This window comes from Tenrec ecaudatus, chromosome 6 (assembly GCF_050624435.1).
Source record: "Tenrec ecaudatus isolate mTenEca1 chromosome 6, mTenEca1.hap1, whole genome shotgun sequence".
Taxonomy (NCBI): Eukaryota; Metazoa; Chordata; class Mammalia; order Afrosoricida; family Tenrecidae; genus Tenrec; species Tenrec ecaudatus.
This window is the reverse complement of record NC_134535.1, coordinates 160,381,305-160,397,165: the sequence shown is the minus strand read 5'-3', so window position 1 is coordinate 160,397,165 and position 15,861 is coordinate 160,381,305. Positions and strand designations below refer to the sequence as shown.

The 15,861-nt window shown below is 37.8% G+C and overlaps 1 protein-coding gene and 1 pseudogene across 1 annotated transcript in view; both read right to left on the bottom strand.

Annotated features, from left to right (window-relative positions):
• Window positions 1-15,861, bottom strand: part of GDI2 (GDP dissociation inhibitor 2) — a 39,737-nt gene that overhangs the window by 11,699 nt on the left and 12,177 nt on the right. Inside the window, exons 2-4 of the mRNA XM_075552429.1 lie at window positions 8,248-8,355; window positions 5,409-5,508; window positions 675-809 (exon numbers count right to left, since the gene is read on the bottom strand). Of these exons, the coding sequence (XP_075408544.1) occupies window positions 675-809; window positions 5,409-5,508; window positions 8,248-8,355 (343 nt within the window). The remainder of the gene's footprint in view (window positions 1-674; window positions 810-5,408; window positions 5,509-8,247; window positions 8,356-15,861) is intronic.
• Window positions 1,535-3,120, bottom strand: LOC142450589 (eukaryotic translation initiation factor 2A pseudogene; annotated as a pseudogene).

Here is a 15,861-nt window from a genome sequence, read left to right as displayed (position 1 = left end):
ACTAACAGTTAACCAGAATCTCCAATGAGGCAGTAAGGGACAAAATCACTTCACACTGACTTGGAATTCCTAAAAACAAATGTTGAGGAATGGTGACAGCACAAACTCAGAGATGAGTTTCAGCAGAATGGCGGTCGTTCCGTTTTGGGTGGGTTAGATACTGTGTCTTCAGGACAGCCAGCTGAGTAAAATGGCTGAAAGCACATAAACTCTGGAGGAGCAATGCTGCCAGTTTCGATTCCATTTCTGACAGTTCTTGTGTGATTTCAAGCCTAAGTTTTCTTGCCCATAAAATGACTGCTTTAGAGTTATTTCCAAAGCTAAATATGAAAATAAAAGTGAACTATTTAGAATCGAACTTAGCAATGGGCAAGGTTAAAGAAACAGCTAATATGAACCTTCCTAGTACTACTAGATCTGCAGTCTCGGATCTATCCACAATAAGCTACTTATTTCTAGATAGCTGCTTAAATACTGAGCTTCCAAAAGTCGATTTTTCACATTTCATTCACTAATGTATCCACCCCGCTGCCTAACACAGTAACAACACATAACAAACATTTTTTGCTGGCTGGAGGAAGGAATGCATGGATGGCCATCCCCGTATTTAAGCTTCTCTCTTCAGATTCCTTTCCTGTGTAAAATCTTGTTTTGAGAAAATGAAATGAACTTACTAGATGCCAAGGCTTCTGCTTCAGTGGAAGGAACCTTGTAGATTTTTCCTCCCTTATAGACAAAGCTCCCTTCAGTTACTTTGAAATCCAGGTAACGAGTAACCTCTGTATAAAGCAGCATCTTAACCAGTTGACCTGTAAGAGTCATATAATTCGAAAAGATAACTTAGAGGTTAATTTTTAAATTAGCATGACAAAAGCACATCAAGACAGCACACCCCAACGTTAACCTAACATTTCCTATTAACTCCTATAAAGTTTTTATTTCAAAGTCCTTTCTGCAACAGGGTAGCTAGAATACATATGTATTGTTCAGTATATTAAAATAAAATGTTCTGGTGTTTTTCAAACCATTTTTTTCTTTTCTTTTTTTACATTTTATTAGGGGCTTTTTCAAACCATTTTATGACCTGTGGGACATATAACACCCACCTACATTTTCAGCCCTAATTTTTAGGAAACTATGCCAGGTATATAGGATATATTGCCACCTGGTGGCATTTTATGATAACTGTGTGAATGTAAAGATACGGGTCTCACTCCACCAATCCTACATGTAACTGTAACGATTTGAAAAGGCCTACAACCAGAATAATTATGTGTCCCACATAACTGTATGAAAGACTATCCTTTCTCGTGATTTCCACATGCTCTCCGTTACTGAAAATGCATGGTCCTTTCCAGGAGCCTTTAATATCCACCTCTAGGTCTTCCAGCTCTTGGACAGGAGCTTTTGTTTTTTGAATTTTTTCCAACTAGGGGCGGGAGGGGGTGGTGGTGGTGTGTGTAAAATACCTAATTCTAGATCTTCCAGCTCTTGGAGAGGAGCTTTCGTGTGTGTGTGTGTGTGTGTGTCTACCTCAGGGGCTCCACAAGTTGACTGACTGAGGGGCAGTATTGCGTGGTGTGTTCTTTTGAACGGGGGCGGGTGCCAAATCTGGACTCCTGTCACTTCATGCTTCCTGTTTTGCAGCTTTCTTAGCTTCATGCTTCTGCTGATTTCTAAGCGCTGTTTTTGATAACAGCTTGTCACTTCCAGATTGTGGTTTCATAGTCTGAGGTTGTTCTTCCTCATGCAGTTCAGAATTGGTTTATATCTCAGAGCTGGGAGTCTATCAGCTGCTGCAACTTGGTTCCTCACGGGGTACATCACTTGAAATTGCTTGGTAAGTTGCTGCTTTTTCCAGAAATATTCCACTTAAAAATGGCTGCCAAGAAACCCACTGTATTTCTGCATTGGATGGCATATCTTATTTGTGTATGAAAGAGCTGCTAGAGCGTCAAATCTTGTACCCATCAATAACTTGAAAACTGGGAGCACACATGGCTGTTACAATGTGCTCTCCATTCACGCACCAAGCAAAATATGTCGAACCAGAGGCCATAGGTTTAGAAATAAATTTGTAGTTTTAATATCCCACACTTTTGCTCTCTCTGATTCCCAAATCCAGCCAATCCTAATATATGCCTATGAGGGCTATAGTAAGGATCAATACGAGGGCCAAAGTCAAACACAGGATGACATTCCAGGCTGAACGCTGTTACTTTGGCAAGCATAAAACCACACACACAGCACGAAACTCAGTAGAACTAGAATTCCAAACTACATCATAAATGGGGCCACTTTTTAGAAACTGCACAGCAGTACGTTCTCCACTTGTTGCAATATAGTACTTGGTAGCCCGTAGTAGGAAGCCCCTCTCTTGTCAACATCTGTTTTAGCTATTTCCAACACAGCAGGAGCTTTTTTATTCCACAGCACTGTAACCTTATCAGCCTTCATGGAACTTTTGCTGGCTAACGCAGCATGAGGTTCACCAAAGTTGGGGTAACAAATAAAAGTGCACCCTTACTTCCTGGAACACAGCCAGTCATCTTCTGTGGCTGTTTTCTCAAATGCAGTTTATTTGCAATTGTATTAAAATTGTTTTAAAAGACGTGAACTTCATTGCTAGCACCTCCACCACAAATAACTTGCTTTTCCAACCAGATGGACATCAATTTTGCATTTTGTTGGGGATGAAAGGCTTCAAACATGTACCAGTTTTCATGTCATAAAGTTGCAGACTGGGTACCCCAGCTTTTGAAGTTGGCCAGACAAGATGTTGGTGGGCCTTGTTTGTTTTGTTTTTAGGGAGAAGTCAAGGCAAACTGTCTTTGGGCGGCTGAAGGCAGCCCTTGTTAGTGACATTGATACTATTTACTTTTTCTTCATTGCCCCAGGCAAACAAGTTCCTATCTTTACTTCCGGTATAGGCTTTACAATTTTTCCTGGATTCCCTTTAAAACACTGCTTTCTGCAAAATGTGGAGGTTCATTCACCCTGTGGAGTCCTTCTGACCCTCGGACTACCAGGAGTGGTGTGTATGGCACCATCTTGTCCCAGAAGACGCAAATTATTGAATATTTTGATTAAAGATTCCTTAGAAGAATACTGAACATAAAAGGAGAAATGCAGAGCAGAATTTCAAATCCTCATGGACTCTAGAATTTCTGGAGAAATGGAGGCTACATGAATCCCTGAAACTACTTCCCTGAAATAATTTTATATTTTAAACCAAAAGCATCACCGAAGTCTTCTGAAAACAAACTTAGTTTAGCTTTGCTGGTATAAGCAAGGTCTGCATTGAGTATTATGTTCTTTTAAGATCTGCCTCCGTAGGATCAAATTGACAACAGCAACTCGAAAGATGAGACAAGAACCTCAGGGGGCAGTGAGTTAATATCCCCAGTGTGAGAATGATTGCCAGACTCAAAGACTATGTTCTCCACGTGGAAACTGTTTAATTGGTCTATGTCTTTCATGTTCTCAATGGTAACAAAAATATCGACACAATATAAGAATATACACCCACAAGGGGGAGGGAGCACTAGAACAGATAGTGATGATTTATATACAACTCTTTATCAAAGCCATTTAACCATGGAAGTGTAGGATATGTGACAAGCAAGAAAACTATAAAGGAAGAAACCACACTTGACCAGCAGCTCCCCAGGGGGCGCTGAGTTTACGGGCATGGTGGGGGAGCCCTGTGGGAAAGGCCACCAATGATGGTTGTACCACACAAAGAAGACAATCAATGGTACGAAATTATAAATGCAGACGTTCTGGAACTGGAGAATGTTTTGTTGTGTATATTTTCACAATAAATAAACAAATTTTTTTTTTTGGTGGGGGGGAGAGGAATTTATTAGCTAGCTCAAGCTAGGGCTTCCTCCCTCCACTGCCCAGTGCAGCAGGGACGCAGTGTCCAAAGGGAATCGGTCAAAATAAATAAAATTTTTTTAAAAAGAAAAAAATATTACACGAATAACAATGAGCACAGGAAGAAAATGTTCTAGAATTGAATGTGGTGATAATGATACAATTCTCCTTGATGTGATTGAATTGTATGACATGTGGATGAAACGATAATAAAATTATTAAAGAAAAAAACCCCACACCAACAAAGGGATCAAAACATTTAAAAATTAGAATAACAAAAACACTTTAAGCGAATATTAGTACTTTTGAGGTAAGGAGAAAATTTATCCAAAGTAGAAACAAAAAGAAAGAAGGATGAACAAATAAGACACAGGAAAGTAAAAAAAAAAAACAACTTGGGATAGAAAAAATGTAATAGCATTGTAAACAATTTACAATGTGGAAGAGAGATTTTTTTTTAACACCTGAAAAGGAAAATTCTTTTATAAGAACTTTTTCAATCAATATGAAAAAATAAAAAATGTACAAGAAAAATATGTAAAGTACAAGTAGCCAATTCAGTAAAAAAAATAAATGACAACAAACATGTGGCAATCATTTCATCCGCTACTGATAGATAATACCAAAAAATGAATATTCAGAGTCAGTAAAGCGACCAGGAGAAGGTAGAGTGAAGTCTTCAAATAAGATTTGGTGGTGCAAAGCAAGAGACTTTAAAACATTGCTCACATAATCAGGAAATGTGTTTACTTAAAAAAACATTTTAGTGAACTCTTAAAGAAAAACTCACATAAGATTTCCTTCTATTAAAATAAAGTATAGAAATGTAAACAGAAAAAAGTGTCCCAATCTAATTCACAAAAGAACTTTTGGGAAAAAAAAAAAAAGGAAAAGGTGATGCATTCTTTATTCCATGGGACACAAGTAGGCTTATAACTAATAATATAGTTTTTCAATATCATTTTGGAAGCAGGAGCTAATATCACAGCAACTTAAAAAAAATCAATACAGGGAGGGGACAGTCGGGAGAGAGGAGGAAAATGAGGAGCTGATGCCAGGGGCTTACGTGGAGAGCAAATGTTTTGAGAATGATGAGGGTAACAAATATACAAATGTGCTTTACACAACTGATGTATGTATGTATGGATTGTGATGAGTTGAATGAGCCCTCCAAAAAATGATTTTTTAAAAGTCAATTCATTAGAAATAGGTTAAGAAATATGTTACTTTAAAAACCTGCAAACAAAAGAACATTAACAGTCGTTCCTTAATGTCTTTTCGTCTAAGATGGCTGTCAGAACATTAAGCAAGAAGGCTGTGACAAAAGCTTACACTTTTGGTACATGCTGTGCCACATCATTCTTTTATTTCTCCAAACCAGTAAGTCATAAATCATACTTTCTGTCCATTTTCTTGTCTTCTAACATTTGTAAGCCTGTATGTACCATGGCCATTCAACAAAATCCACATACCTAGGGCTAATACTCAAGGGTTAGTTTCTAACACAAATTTAAATCAGAATTCTTTACCATTAGCCATAAGGAACTTGGGGATTAAGTCAACATTCCAGTCTCTTCCTCTTCCCATTGATGCTGGTGGTGATCCTGGGATTTTAAATCTTTTGTACAACTAAAATTCAAAGCAGAAAATACCCATAATGTAATAAATTAATTTAAGTTTTCAACATGATATACAGCTATTTTTTCGATGAGGTGATTATGTACTGACACCACAACCTGAGATGAAGTACAAAGGAGTTTCATTTTGTTATTCGATAAGCTTTATACGTACAAACCAAACCCGCTGCCATCATGGAGTTGGTTCTGACTGCTGGCAACCCCCAGGGTTCTGAGGCGCTGTAAACGGGGTGGGGTGTGGGGGGGAGGAAGCCAGCCTGGCCGCTCTCCTCCCTCCAGAGCAGCAGTCCAGCATGCACTCGGGGGGGGGGGGGGGGCACCGAGGTGCAAGGCCTTCCAGACATTCATGGAAAATGCCATTATCTTCCCACTCCTTTAGTCTAATCTTTCTTGACTTTCATAAAATACCACGTCATCAAAATTTTTACTGAAAAAAGTTACCTTTAAATCCAAGGAAAAACCTAAAGATTGCCTGCTAAGCTATAGAATACAAATGTTAAAAAGGGGGAGGGGTACATTCTTCCCTTCATGGGACACAAACAGACTTTTAACTAACAACTTAAGTCTTCATATTATTTCAATTTTAGTATATGTGCTGCCGAAGCAAGCACATCATTTAGTTTTCATATAATTTGAGAAGGTACTAATATCACAGCAAACACCTGAAGCCCTTTTAACATGTATTTTAAATATTGAATGAATCCTAAATAAACAAAATTACAGATATCTGAGGCCTTCTACTGGGAAAATAAGAATACAAAAACAAAAAACCTTACTTGTCACTGACCCAATAAGTTTGTTGACAGATTCCTTAGGTGTAAAAATAATTTAAACACAATTTTTCAAACGAAACCAAATATTAATAAGCTTATTTTGCTTCTGGGAAGATGTGAAAAAGTTAAAAATATAATTTGGTTTCTTCAAACAGAAAAGGCGATTAAAAGGAGTTCCTGTTAATTTGTGATTCATACAAGTTAATGGGAAATCTAAAGAGCCCTAGGTGGCACAAATAGGGAAGCACTTGTCTACTAACTACTAGGCTGGGAGTTTGAATCCACCCACAGACACCTAGCTGGCTATCAAAAAGCTTCAGAAACACAGCAGCCACTGGCATCTCTGAAGCGGGCTTCTGGGAAACCTATAGGGAGACCCAGAGTCGGAATGGACTTGACTACAGCTGGTTTGGGTTTTGTGGTTGTTCTAATGGTAGCCCTAGATAAAAAGCACACAGCTACAGTTGAGAAAACACCTGTCATCTCATGAACGCTATTGCTAAGATGGAATACAGAGAGCAAAGTGGGTATGTACTTACTCAATAAAAAATTCATGGGTACCTGAGCATATTTACAGTCAGGAGAGGAAAAAGAAAGCTTGCTCATCTTACTGAAGATCAGTTAATAAATAGAATAAATACATCACTCCACAGATCAACTGTTTGCTTTAAATAAGTCTGGCATAAAATTAAAGTACAGATCTAGTGATCACCTTAAAGGTGTAGCATCACTAATGATAGGTTAACCAGGTAGTATGCATGTGCCTCCTGATGTGATACAACATCAAGTACCCAGTAATATTTTCTTATAAACTAGCCTGGACTTTCCAAAAGTAAAAAGAAAAATCTGTGTAGGCTAAGAGTAAAAAGAAATAATACCAATTGCAAGGATTGAACCTTTAGTTAAGCATGGTTTAAAAAAAAAAGCTTCTATAAGACATTAAAAGAGTCGGGATCACAGAGGAAATTTGAGTGTGGTCTGGATCGGCATTTCCCACAGTGGGTGATACCACCCACCCCGTGGCCCTAGAATGATCCACAGGGGTCGCAAAAGCAGACAAGTACACATTATGACCATAGCAATTTCAATTGGGAGGTAGAGGGGAAGTTAATTTTTTTTCTGTAAAGGGGGTGGTAGGCCAAGTAGATTTGGGAACTTTTTTACTACTTATTTTAAGAATAATGACATAGGAGAATATTCTTAGATTAATGATGAAATATTTAGGTCAAATATCATGGTGTCTATAACTTTCAAGGCATCAAAACCAAAAACAAAGAGAGACATGAAACAAAGGTATCAAAATGTTAACTACTCTATCTCGGTGGAAGGTTTTCTGTAAGTCTAAATTTATTCTCAACTTTCGGGCATAAAAACTGAAGTCTGTTGTCATTTATTAAAAATTCTCCAATGACATTTATCTCTTATAAAATGCAATAGACTGTACATCTGTACCTATAGCTGTGTAACAAATCCCACAGAAAAAAATATCAATCTGTTTAGTAAAATACATTTTAAAAAAACTTCCTATGCCTTTGCTTGTAGGGTTGGAAACAAGGTGATACATGAGACAGTTTCAGTTATGAAAGCTAGGTTCACAACCCGTTTGCACATCAAACCCTATAGAGTCTACTTTTGTCATCAGAAAACAGGGCAACAAACCTCAACTGGGTGTCAGAGAATTCCCACAGGAGGCCATGTGGAAAGCAGTGTCTTGGTGCTTGCCATATACTTGCATTAAACTTTATCAAAAGGTAATCCTTTATTTACCCTTCTGTGCCCACATTAACTTTGATAATCATTCTACTGCATATGCAGCAAAGGTAGCCATTAAAAATTTTTAAAAGCCCCAACTAGAGGCTCCTGCAAAATTGTAGTGCCCCAATACGGTTTAATAAAGCAAAATCGATGAAATTGAGTCTCAAAGTATAAATGTTATATTCACTTTGATTAATACTTACATCTTCCAGTGGAGTTATGGATGCACTTTCTCCTCCATAATATGGATTTCGATCCATATGAAGAACTTTCTTTCCATTCACGGACATTATGCCTGACAGGATGCATTCCTACAAGGAAGGTAGAACGTATTTTCAAATGAAGAAAAGTACCACAAATACTTAAAATACTTTCTATTACTTTTCAATTCTATTTTTAAAATTTACACAAAACTGTGCAGTAATCTCTAGAAGATAAGGGTGATAACCTTAAAGCTGAGGTGGGGAACTGTTGGAGATCGTTCACAGGCCATACAAACATTTAATTAACTCACCCTAATGCGATGGCTAAAGGAGCCCTAGTGGCATATGGGTTATGCTTTGGACTGCTAACCACAACGCCAGGAGTTTGAAATCAACAGCTGCTCCACACGAGCAAGATGAGGCTTTCTATTTCTAGCGCTAGAGTCTTGGAAACCCACAGGGGCAGTACTGCCCGGTCCAATAGGGTCACTAAGAGTCAGAACTGACTCCATGACAGTGCATTTGTAATGTGATAGCTGAAACTGCTTCTCTGTAGTTAGCTAGCTTCTCTGTGTGATGTTAGCGAGTACTGATGATTTTACAGGCCTTAAGGAGCTCTGGTGGCATAGGAGCTGCTAACTGCGAGGTCAGCAGTTTGAAACAGCCTTGGGGGAAAGGAAAGGACCTTCTACTTCCATGAAGAGTCAGTCTCAGAGCCGCACAGGGGTACTTCAGAGCCGACTACTGCAGCAAGTTCGGGTTCCTTGGTTTGAGGCAGACTGCAGCTGGACATTCTCCAACCTCCCCTAAAACTGCAGCATCCCATGTGAAAATCTCTTTCATATTCTTCTTTTGTTTTTGCTGTGCCGGCATTTGCACTGATGGTACCAGATCAATGCTGGGGAAAAGGGAATTATAAGACAGGGACTCTCACTGGTAATCGTAGTATTCTTAATCACCAGGCACTCCAAAAGAGTGATTTTCAATTAAGAATGCCCTTGATTAAACATTAAAATCGGACTTAATGAAATCTACCTCGAAGATCCATCTTTTAAATAATCCAAATGAGGAAGTGGGTAGGACACATAAAGAATCTGTGCCTCCCCTGGCACAGAACACCGTGCATTTGATTTACACCATGAAAAGGCATTTTCTTAATGGAACACCGGTTTTAGTTAAAGTAACGGTAAAACTGGTTTTTCAGACTTAGAGATATGGCATACATTTTCTCAAAAACGAACAAGTAAGTAAACCGACAATAACAAAGTGAAACTTTAGAATGAAAATAAAAAATTTATTTTGAAAAACATCCATCACCATATGTGATTAAAGGTCTCCAATACTTTAAAAATATTTCAAATTATATCAGCAATATTAACAAGCACAACTATTTGCATTGCATAATAAAATGTGTCACCACTTAGAAGATTTATATTACTCAGCAAACTACTATCTCCCAAATGTCCAATAAACAATGTTATAAAATCATGAAGGGGATAAAAGATGAATCCAAAGTATAAACTAATAGAATGTGAAGCATTTATCAATATATTTTCAGATTTATCCAACGGGGCTTCAAAAAGGTTGTGGAGCAATGGAATGGAAAGGTCAGTGAATTTTCCAACAAATATTTTAAATCTGTCATACAAACCATTTGTGCCACAGTACAGATCAAATATGCACAGCAATATAAAGAGCTATTGAGATCATCATCGCTTTCTCAACTTCCTCGCACGCATCTGTGTGAGACTTGATTTTCTTCATATATTTTAACCACATGAGAATACACGTATGTTTTATTAAATATTTTTAATGGTACTCATCTTGTAATTTGTTTTGTTTGGGATAATACAGCTATTTTCATGTAAGAAGTGATTTATGTAGTGCTACCTTAAGTGAGATAATACTTTTAAAATATTTCAGCATTGATTTCAAATATAATAAATACTACTAGATATAACCCTTATAAACAAAAGTTTTTGAGAGTTTTCACATCCGGAGACCAAAAAGTTTGAGAACCTGTCCTAAAGAAAGGAACCAGACATATGGGGGCTGGAGGCACAGGGAATCCAGGGCGGATGATACCTTCAGGACCAAGGGTGTGAGGGGTGATGCTGGGAGAGTGCAGGGTGAGTGGGTTGGAAAGGGGGAACTGATTACAAGGATCCACATGTCACCTCTTCCCTGGGAGATGGACAGCAGAGAAGGGGGGAAGGGAGACTCCGGATAGGGCAAGATATGACAAAATAACGAGGTATAAATTACCAAGGGCATATGAGGGAGGGCGGAGCGGGGAGGGAGGGGAAAAAAGAGCACCTGATGCAAAGGGCTTAAGTGGAGAGCAAATGCTTTGAGAATGATTGGGGCAGGGAATGTGCGGATGTGCTTTATACAATTGATGTATGTATATGTATGGGTGGTGATAAGAGTTGTATGAGCCCCTAATAAAGTGTAAAAAAAGAAGAAAGGAAGCAGAGTAACAACAGAAGCTCACAAATGCTCACTCTTAGCAAAAGGTAACTCAGTGACAGCTGTATTGACGCACACTCACTAGGACAGGGCAGCACAGAGCAGAACTGCTCCTGTGAGGTTTCAAGGCTGCAGCTCTTTAGGTAGTAGACAGCGCTGTCTTTCTCCCACAGAGCAGCTAGTGGTTTCGAACTGCTCACCTTGTATGTAGTCAGTAGCTCAACACATAGCCAAACCATTATGCTACCAATTTGAGCACTACATAATTACTCTTTATTTTGTTAATTTTCACAAAGGATATTAAGAAAATCGATATACTGTTGAGAAAATTGATCTAATGGGACATGCATATTCATACTGATACCAAAACCCTAAATTATATTATTTTATCTAACTTCTAACCTATCTTAAAGGTCACTTAGATGTAAGTTAATTCCAGAGGCTAGCTCCTTGTCCATCTGCAACACTGTATTATATTCAAACAGATGCGCTGCAGCAATTTTTGACAAACATTATTTGATCCGTTCTGAACCTTACGCTATTTTGGTATCAAGAGTCCATAGAATTCATCTTCCCCCAATGACAATCAAGACAAACTTTCAAAACGGCAGTTCTTTTTAAAGTAATGTAAACCAGTGCTTATGTACAGCAATGTAAATAATGTAAACCAATGCTTATGTACAGCTCCATAATTTTTTACAAAGTAAAATACGTCCAGGTAACTGAGTCCCAGGATCAAGAACAAACAGTATCTGCACTCCGGATAGTCCCACCACCCCCGCCACTGCCCCCCGCCCCCAAGACCTATTCTAAGCAGAACCATTCCTACCCAGTAGCCCAGTAGCAATTCTTTCCATTTCTACCACCACAGATATGTTTTGAACTCTGTAAAAATAGAATCGTATTGTACGTACATTTTGTACCTGGCATCTTTTAAAGTAAAAAGATTGCTCCATGTTTTGTGTATAATTGGAATTTAAATTTACTTATCTGCTATAGAGTTGTTATAAGGTGCTGTTGATCAAAAAACCTCATTGCTACAGAGAAGCCAAAATCTGTCTTGACTGCTGTTTCTGTAAGATTTGTCAATAGCCTGTTTCATACTTGCAACAACTGTTTTTGCACAACCAGGGCAGAGTTGTGTCAGAGACTGTACGGTCTGCAAAGTCGAATATATGTATTTCGATCTTCACAGAAAACTAGCCAACCTGTTACGCAGTGGTTCTCGAAACTTAATTCTGGATCAGATGTTGCAGAGCCTCAACCCTGCACATCCTCAAACATCACCAAGTGGGTTTGCTAAAACATACTGTTGACCCAGAGCTTCTGATACAATAGTTCTGGAGTGGGGACTTAAGACTGCGAATGTCTAATGAGGTGATAGTAATGATGTTGGTCACAGACCAATTCTGAACATCATTAATGGAGTGCTGCTTCACAATCCTCTCATACAAATCACCTGGGGACCATGGGAAACTACACTGCTTCTGTTTATCTGGAATGGGTTCTAAGGTTCTGCATTTTCTATTCAATTCTCATGTGTTACAGATATGATCCACAGGCCACAATTTTGGGAACAAAACTAGATATTCCACTGAGTAAATATACCACAATTTATCATTTCTACTACTGATGAACGGTTGGGTCATTTCCAGTTTTTGATATTACAAATAATGCTTCAAACCGAACATTTTTACACGTCTTTTAGTAAGCAGCTCTGTTGACTGTATCTAGAAATGACATCGCTGTATGAGTATGTTCAACTTTGGCTGTATCAATATGTAGTCATCAACGTGTAACAGTTCATAGTTTCATATACTTTAATTGTTTTTAGCTTATCACTTTTTAATTTTAGCTACCCTGGTAAGGATATGATATTTTATTCATTTGTATTTCCCAAAGACTAATGAATTTCAAGAGCTTTTTATAGTTTATTGATAATTAAAGTATCTTTTTACTGCCTACTGAAATTACTGGCCCATTTTTAGACTTTTTGACTCTATCTTATTATTTTATAAGATATATGTTTGAGGGGGGAATAAAATTTTTTTAAAGATATATGTTTGCTGATAATTATTACAAGTATCTTCTCCCATCTTGTGGTTAGTCTTTTTTTAATGTCTTGATAAACAGAACTGGAGATACAAGTGTTTTACAATGATCAAATCAATCTTAACATTATCTTGATTTTTGTTTTTACTTAAAACTTTTAAAAATCTCAATCACTTATTATTTCAACATATTATGAGAAAATAATGACATTTTTTACCCCCAAAATAGGCTAAATGGAAGTAACAGCGGAAGACTACGTAGTCACATTCCCAGCTGACCAAGGTAGATTTCAGGGTTCCACTTTTGGAAGCAAAACTTCTAGCAAATCAAATCCTCTATAGATGTAGTTAGCATAGCTTCTATCTATAACTTTTCAAACTCTACTGCAAATAATATGACTCACTGGACAATGACCCAAAAGCACAAACTTAGTCCAAAAAAGAGGCTCAATGCTTTAAAAACTGAGCAAAGTCCAAAGAGGTGATGGCACTACCTTTGATGTCAGCACTTTGAGCAAAAGCAACAACAGCTAGTCCAAGCTATCTTCAGGTCTGTGGATTCACCTAACTCCATCTATGAAAGGTTGCTTTTACACTGGTAAAATAATACAATATATGTAACACAGTAAAACCTAGGAAACCAGAATCTGTGTAAAGATAAACCTTTGTGAAAAACTCAAATATTTCCACTAACAGCATCACTAAAGGGTCACTATGAGGCTGAATCAACTCAATGGCAGCAGATTTGATTTTAAATCTGTGATAGTTAAGTTTATTGTGCAAACCTGGCCAATAGGAACATGTGGGATTAATAAGATCACAGTTTGATTGGAGGGCAAAGAGTGAAATGGCTCGGCAAGCCCTGCCCACCCCCCCCACCCTCTCTCTACTACCCATCGTGGAGATATTGTCTCTAGAGCTTGACATTCCTTCAAGACCTGCTTCACCACGCTGCTGGTGTAGACATCGTTTGAGCTTGGGACTGTCCAATCTGTCACCTGGCTGTTGGTGACCCACTTTGCTCCTTTGCTACCTGTGGACGGACTGCCTTCATTACTCTAGAGAAGACTCAGCTGTTTGCTTCCTTGACCTTGGACCCAGCAGCCCTCCTGAGTTAAAGGACTTCTAGTATATTAACTATCCCAAGGAAGTGAGCCCTCTGTACTGCTGTGTGGACTAATTAGCTGTTATATTCCTTTATGCTGTATATATCTATCTATATAGATATATAATAAAATCCTAAATGTCCTGGTTTTGTTTTTCTAGAGAACCCTGTCTAACACAATATTTAAGAGAGCAACAGAAAAGTGGTAATACTGCACCTGAAAGGCAGAAAACTTGCAAAACCTGGGGAAAGTAGGTGTGACCATCAATTTCCAATTCTCTAAGTTTCACTGTTGTTTAAACTTTGCTTTAGAGCAGCGGTCTTCAACCTTTCTAATGCCGCGACCCTTTAATATAGTTTCTCACGTTGTGGTGACCCCCACCAACCATAATTTTCATTGCTACTTCATAATTGTAATTTTGCAACTGTTACGAATTGGGCGACCCCTGTGAAAGGGTCCTTCGACCCCCAAAGGGGTTACAGCCCGCAGATTGAGAACTGCTGCTTTAGAACATGGGATTAATTCACTGATAACATTCATCAACACTTAGGCATAAGATGTACATTAATACTAAATTTTCACTATTTTCCAAAATTATCTATTTTTTGAATTAACAAGTAAAGTAAATTAACATCCAAGAAAATAATTGTGCTTTGTGTTCTAGTACTATTTTTAACTTTAGTTGAGAATTGGGTGAAAATTTACAGAAAAGATCAGTTTCCATCAACAATTCAAACCTGCTTTCACGCCACTGATTGCAATTCCCACACAATTGGATCACTTATCCCACTTTCTTCTAGTGTTTCACATTTCCATTCCCCCTCCTTTCCCAACCCTTTCTGAACCCTTTCCTTCAACAAATGCTACCATTTGATTTCAAATGGTTGATTATCCTCAGACGTGTATGTCTCCCAACTGCTGTTTACTGTTCCCCATACAGACCCACCCCACATGAATTGACATCAACTCGAGTTGATGTGAATTTTGGTGGTTTGGATAGAGGTGTATTATTTGGTTGAAAATGGAAGGGGCTCTGTAGCAGATCTGAAGGGTGGCAAAGGACCATAGTGTTTGGGATTCCACAAGTCTATTTAACCAGTAAGTCGACACCTTTTCATGGTTTTAAGTTTTGCTGTGGATTTTTCTTCCTTTCTATCCAGGAACCTCTAATGTGGTAACTTTCTTGTGGTTCATTAGACATAATGTTTCCATGTGCAAAGAAAACATGGTTTTGTTTTGTTGCCTTAAAAAATCTGGTTCTCTAGCATATCTGTCAAGAATTCTTTTTTTTTGGGGGGGGGTGTTTGTGTAGACTTTATATTTCAAAAATTCAGGGTATGAAATGACATAACTTATACTTCCATAGGTTTTAGGATCAGAGACAATTCTTTCAGATTAACATTAAAAAGTAATTCATTGAGTGAATGATCTTATAAACATATTCAAGAACTTGCATTCCAGTGTACAGAATTTATAGTCAACTAGAATTTTTTCAAAGAACATATAATGAATCTAAATATTACATTAATATAATGCAAACTCACTAGCTTTGTTACTTTAATAGCCAAAAAATCATTTGAACCCCTACATTTTGTAGAAACAAAGTATCAAAAATATGATTCAACTTAAGAATTTTTTATTAGTCAATTTAATACTTGTTTTCCCTCTCTGTTTTGTGTGTCTGGTTAGTTTTATTCCTAGGTATTTTATTCTTTTGAGGGCTATTGTAAATGGTATAATTTTTTCAGAATACTACTTGTTAATCTGACTGATTTCTGCATGTTGATCTTTCTTATTCACTGCAACTTTGCCGAACCCATCTACTCTTTCCAGTCACTTTATAGAATGTGATTGTTGCTAGGTACTGTTGAGTCAGTTCTGACTCATAGTGATCCTATGTACACTATAATGGAAAACTGCCAGGTCCTGTGCCATCCTCACAATTGTTGTGTTTGAGCCTATTGCTGCAGCCACTGTGTCAATTCACC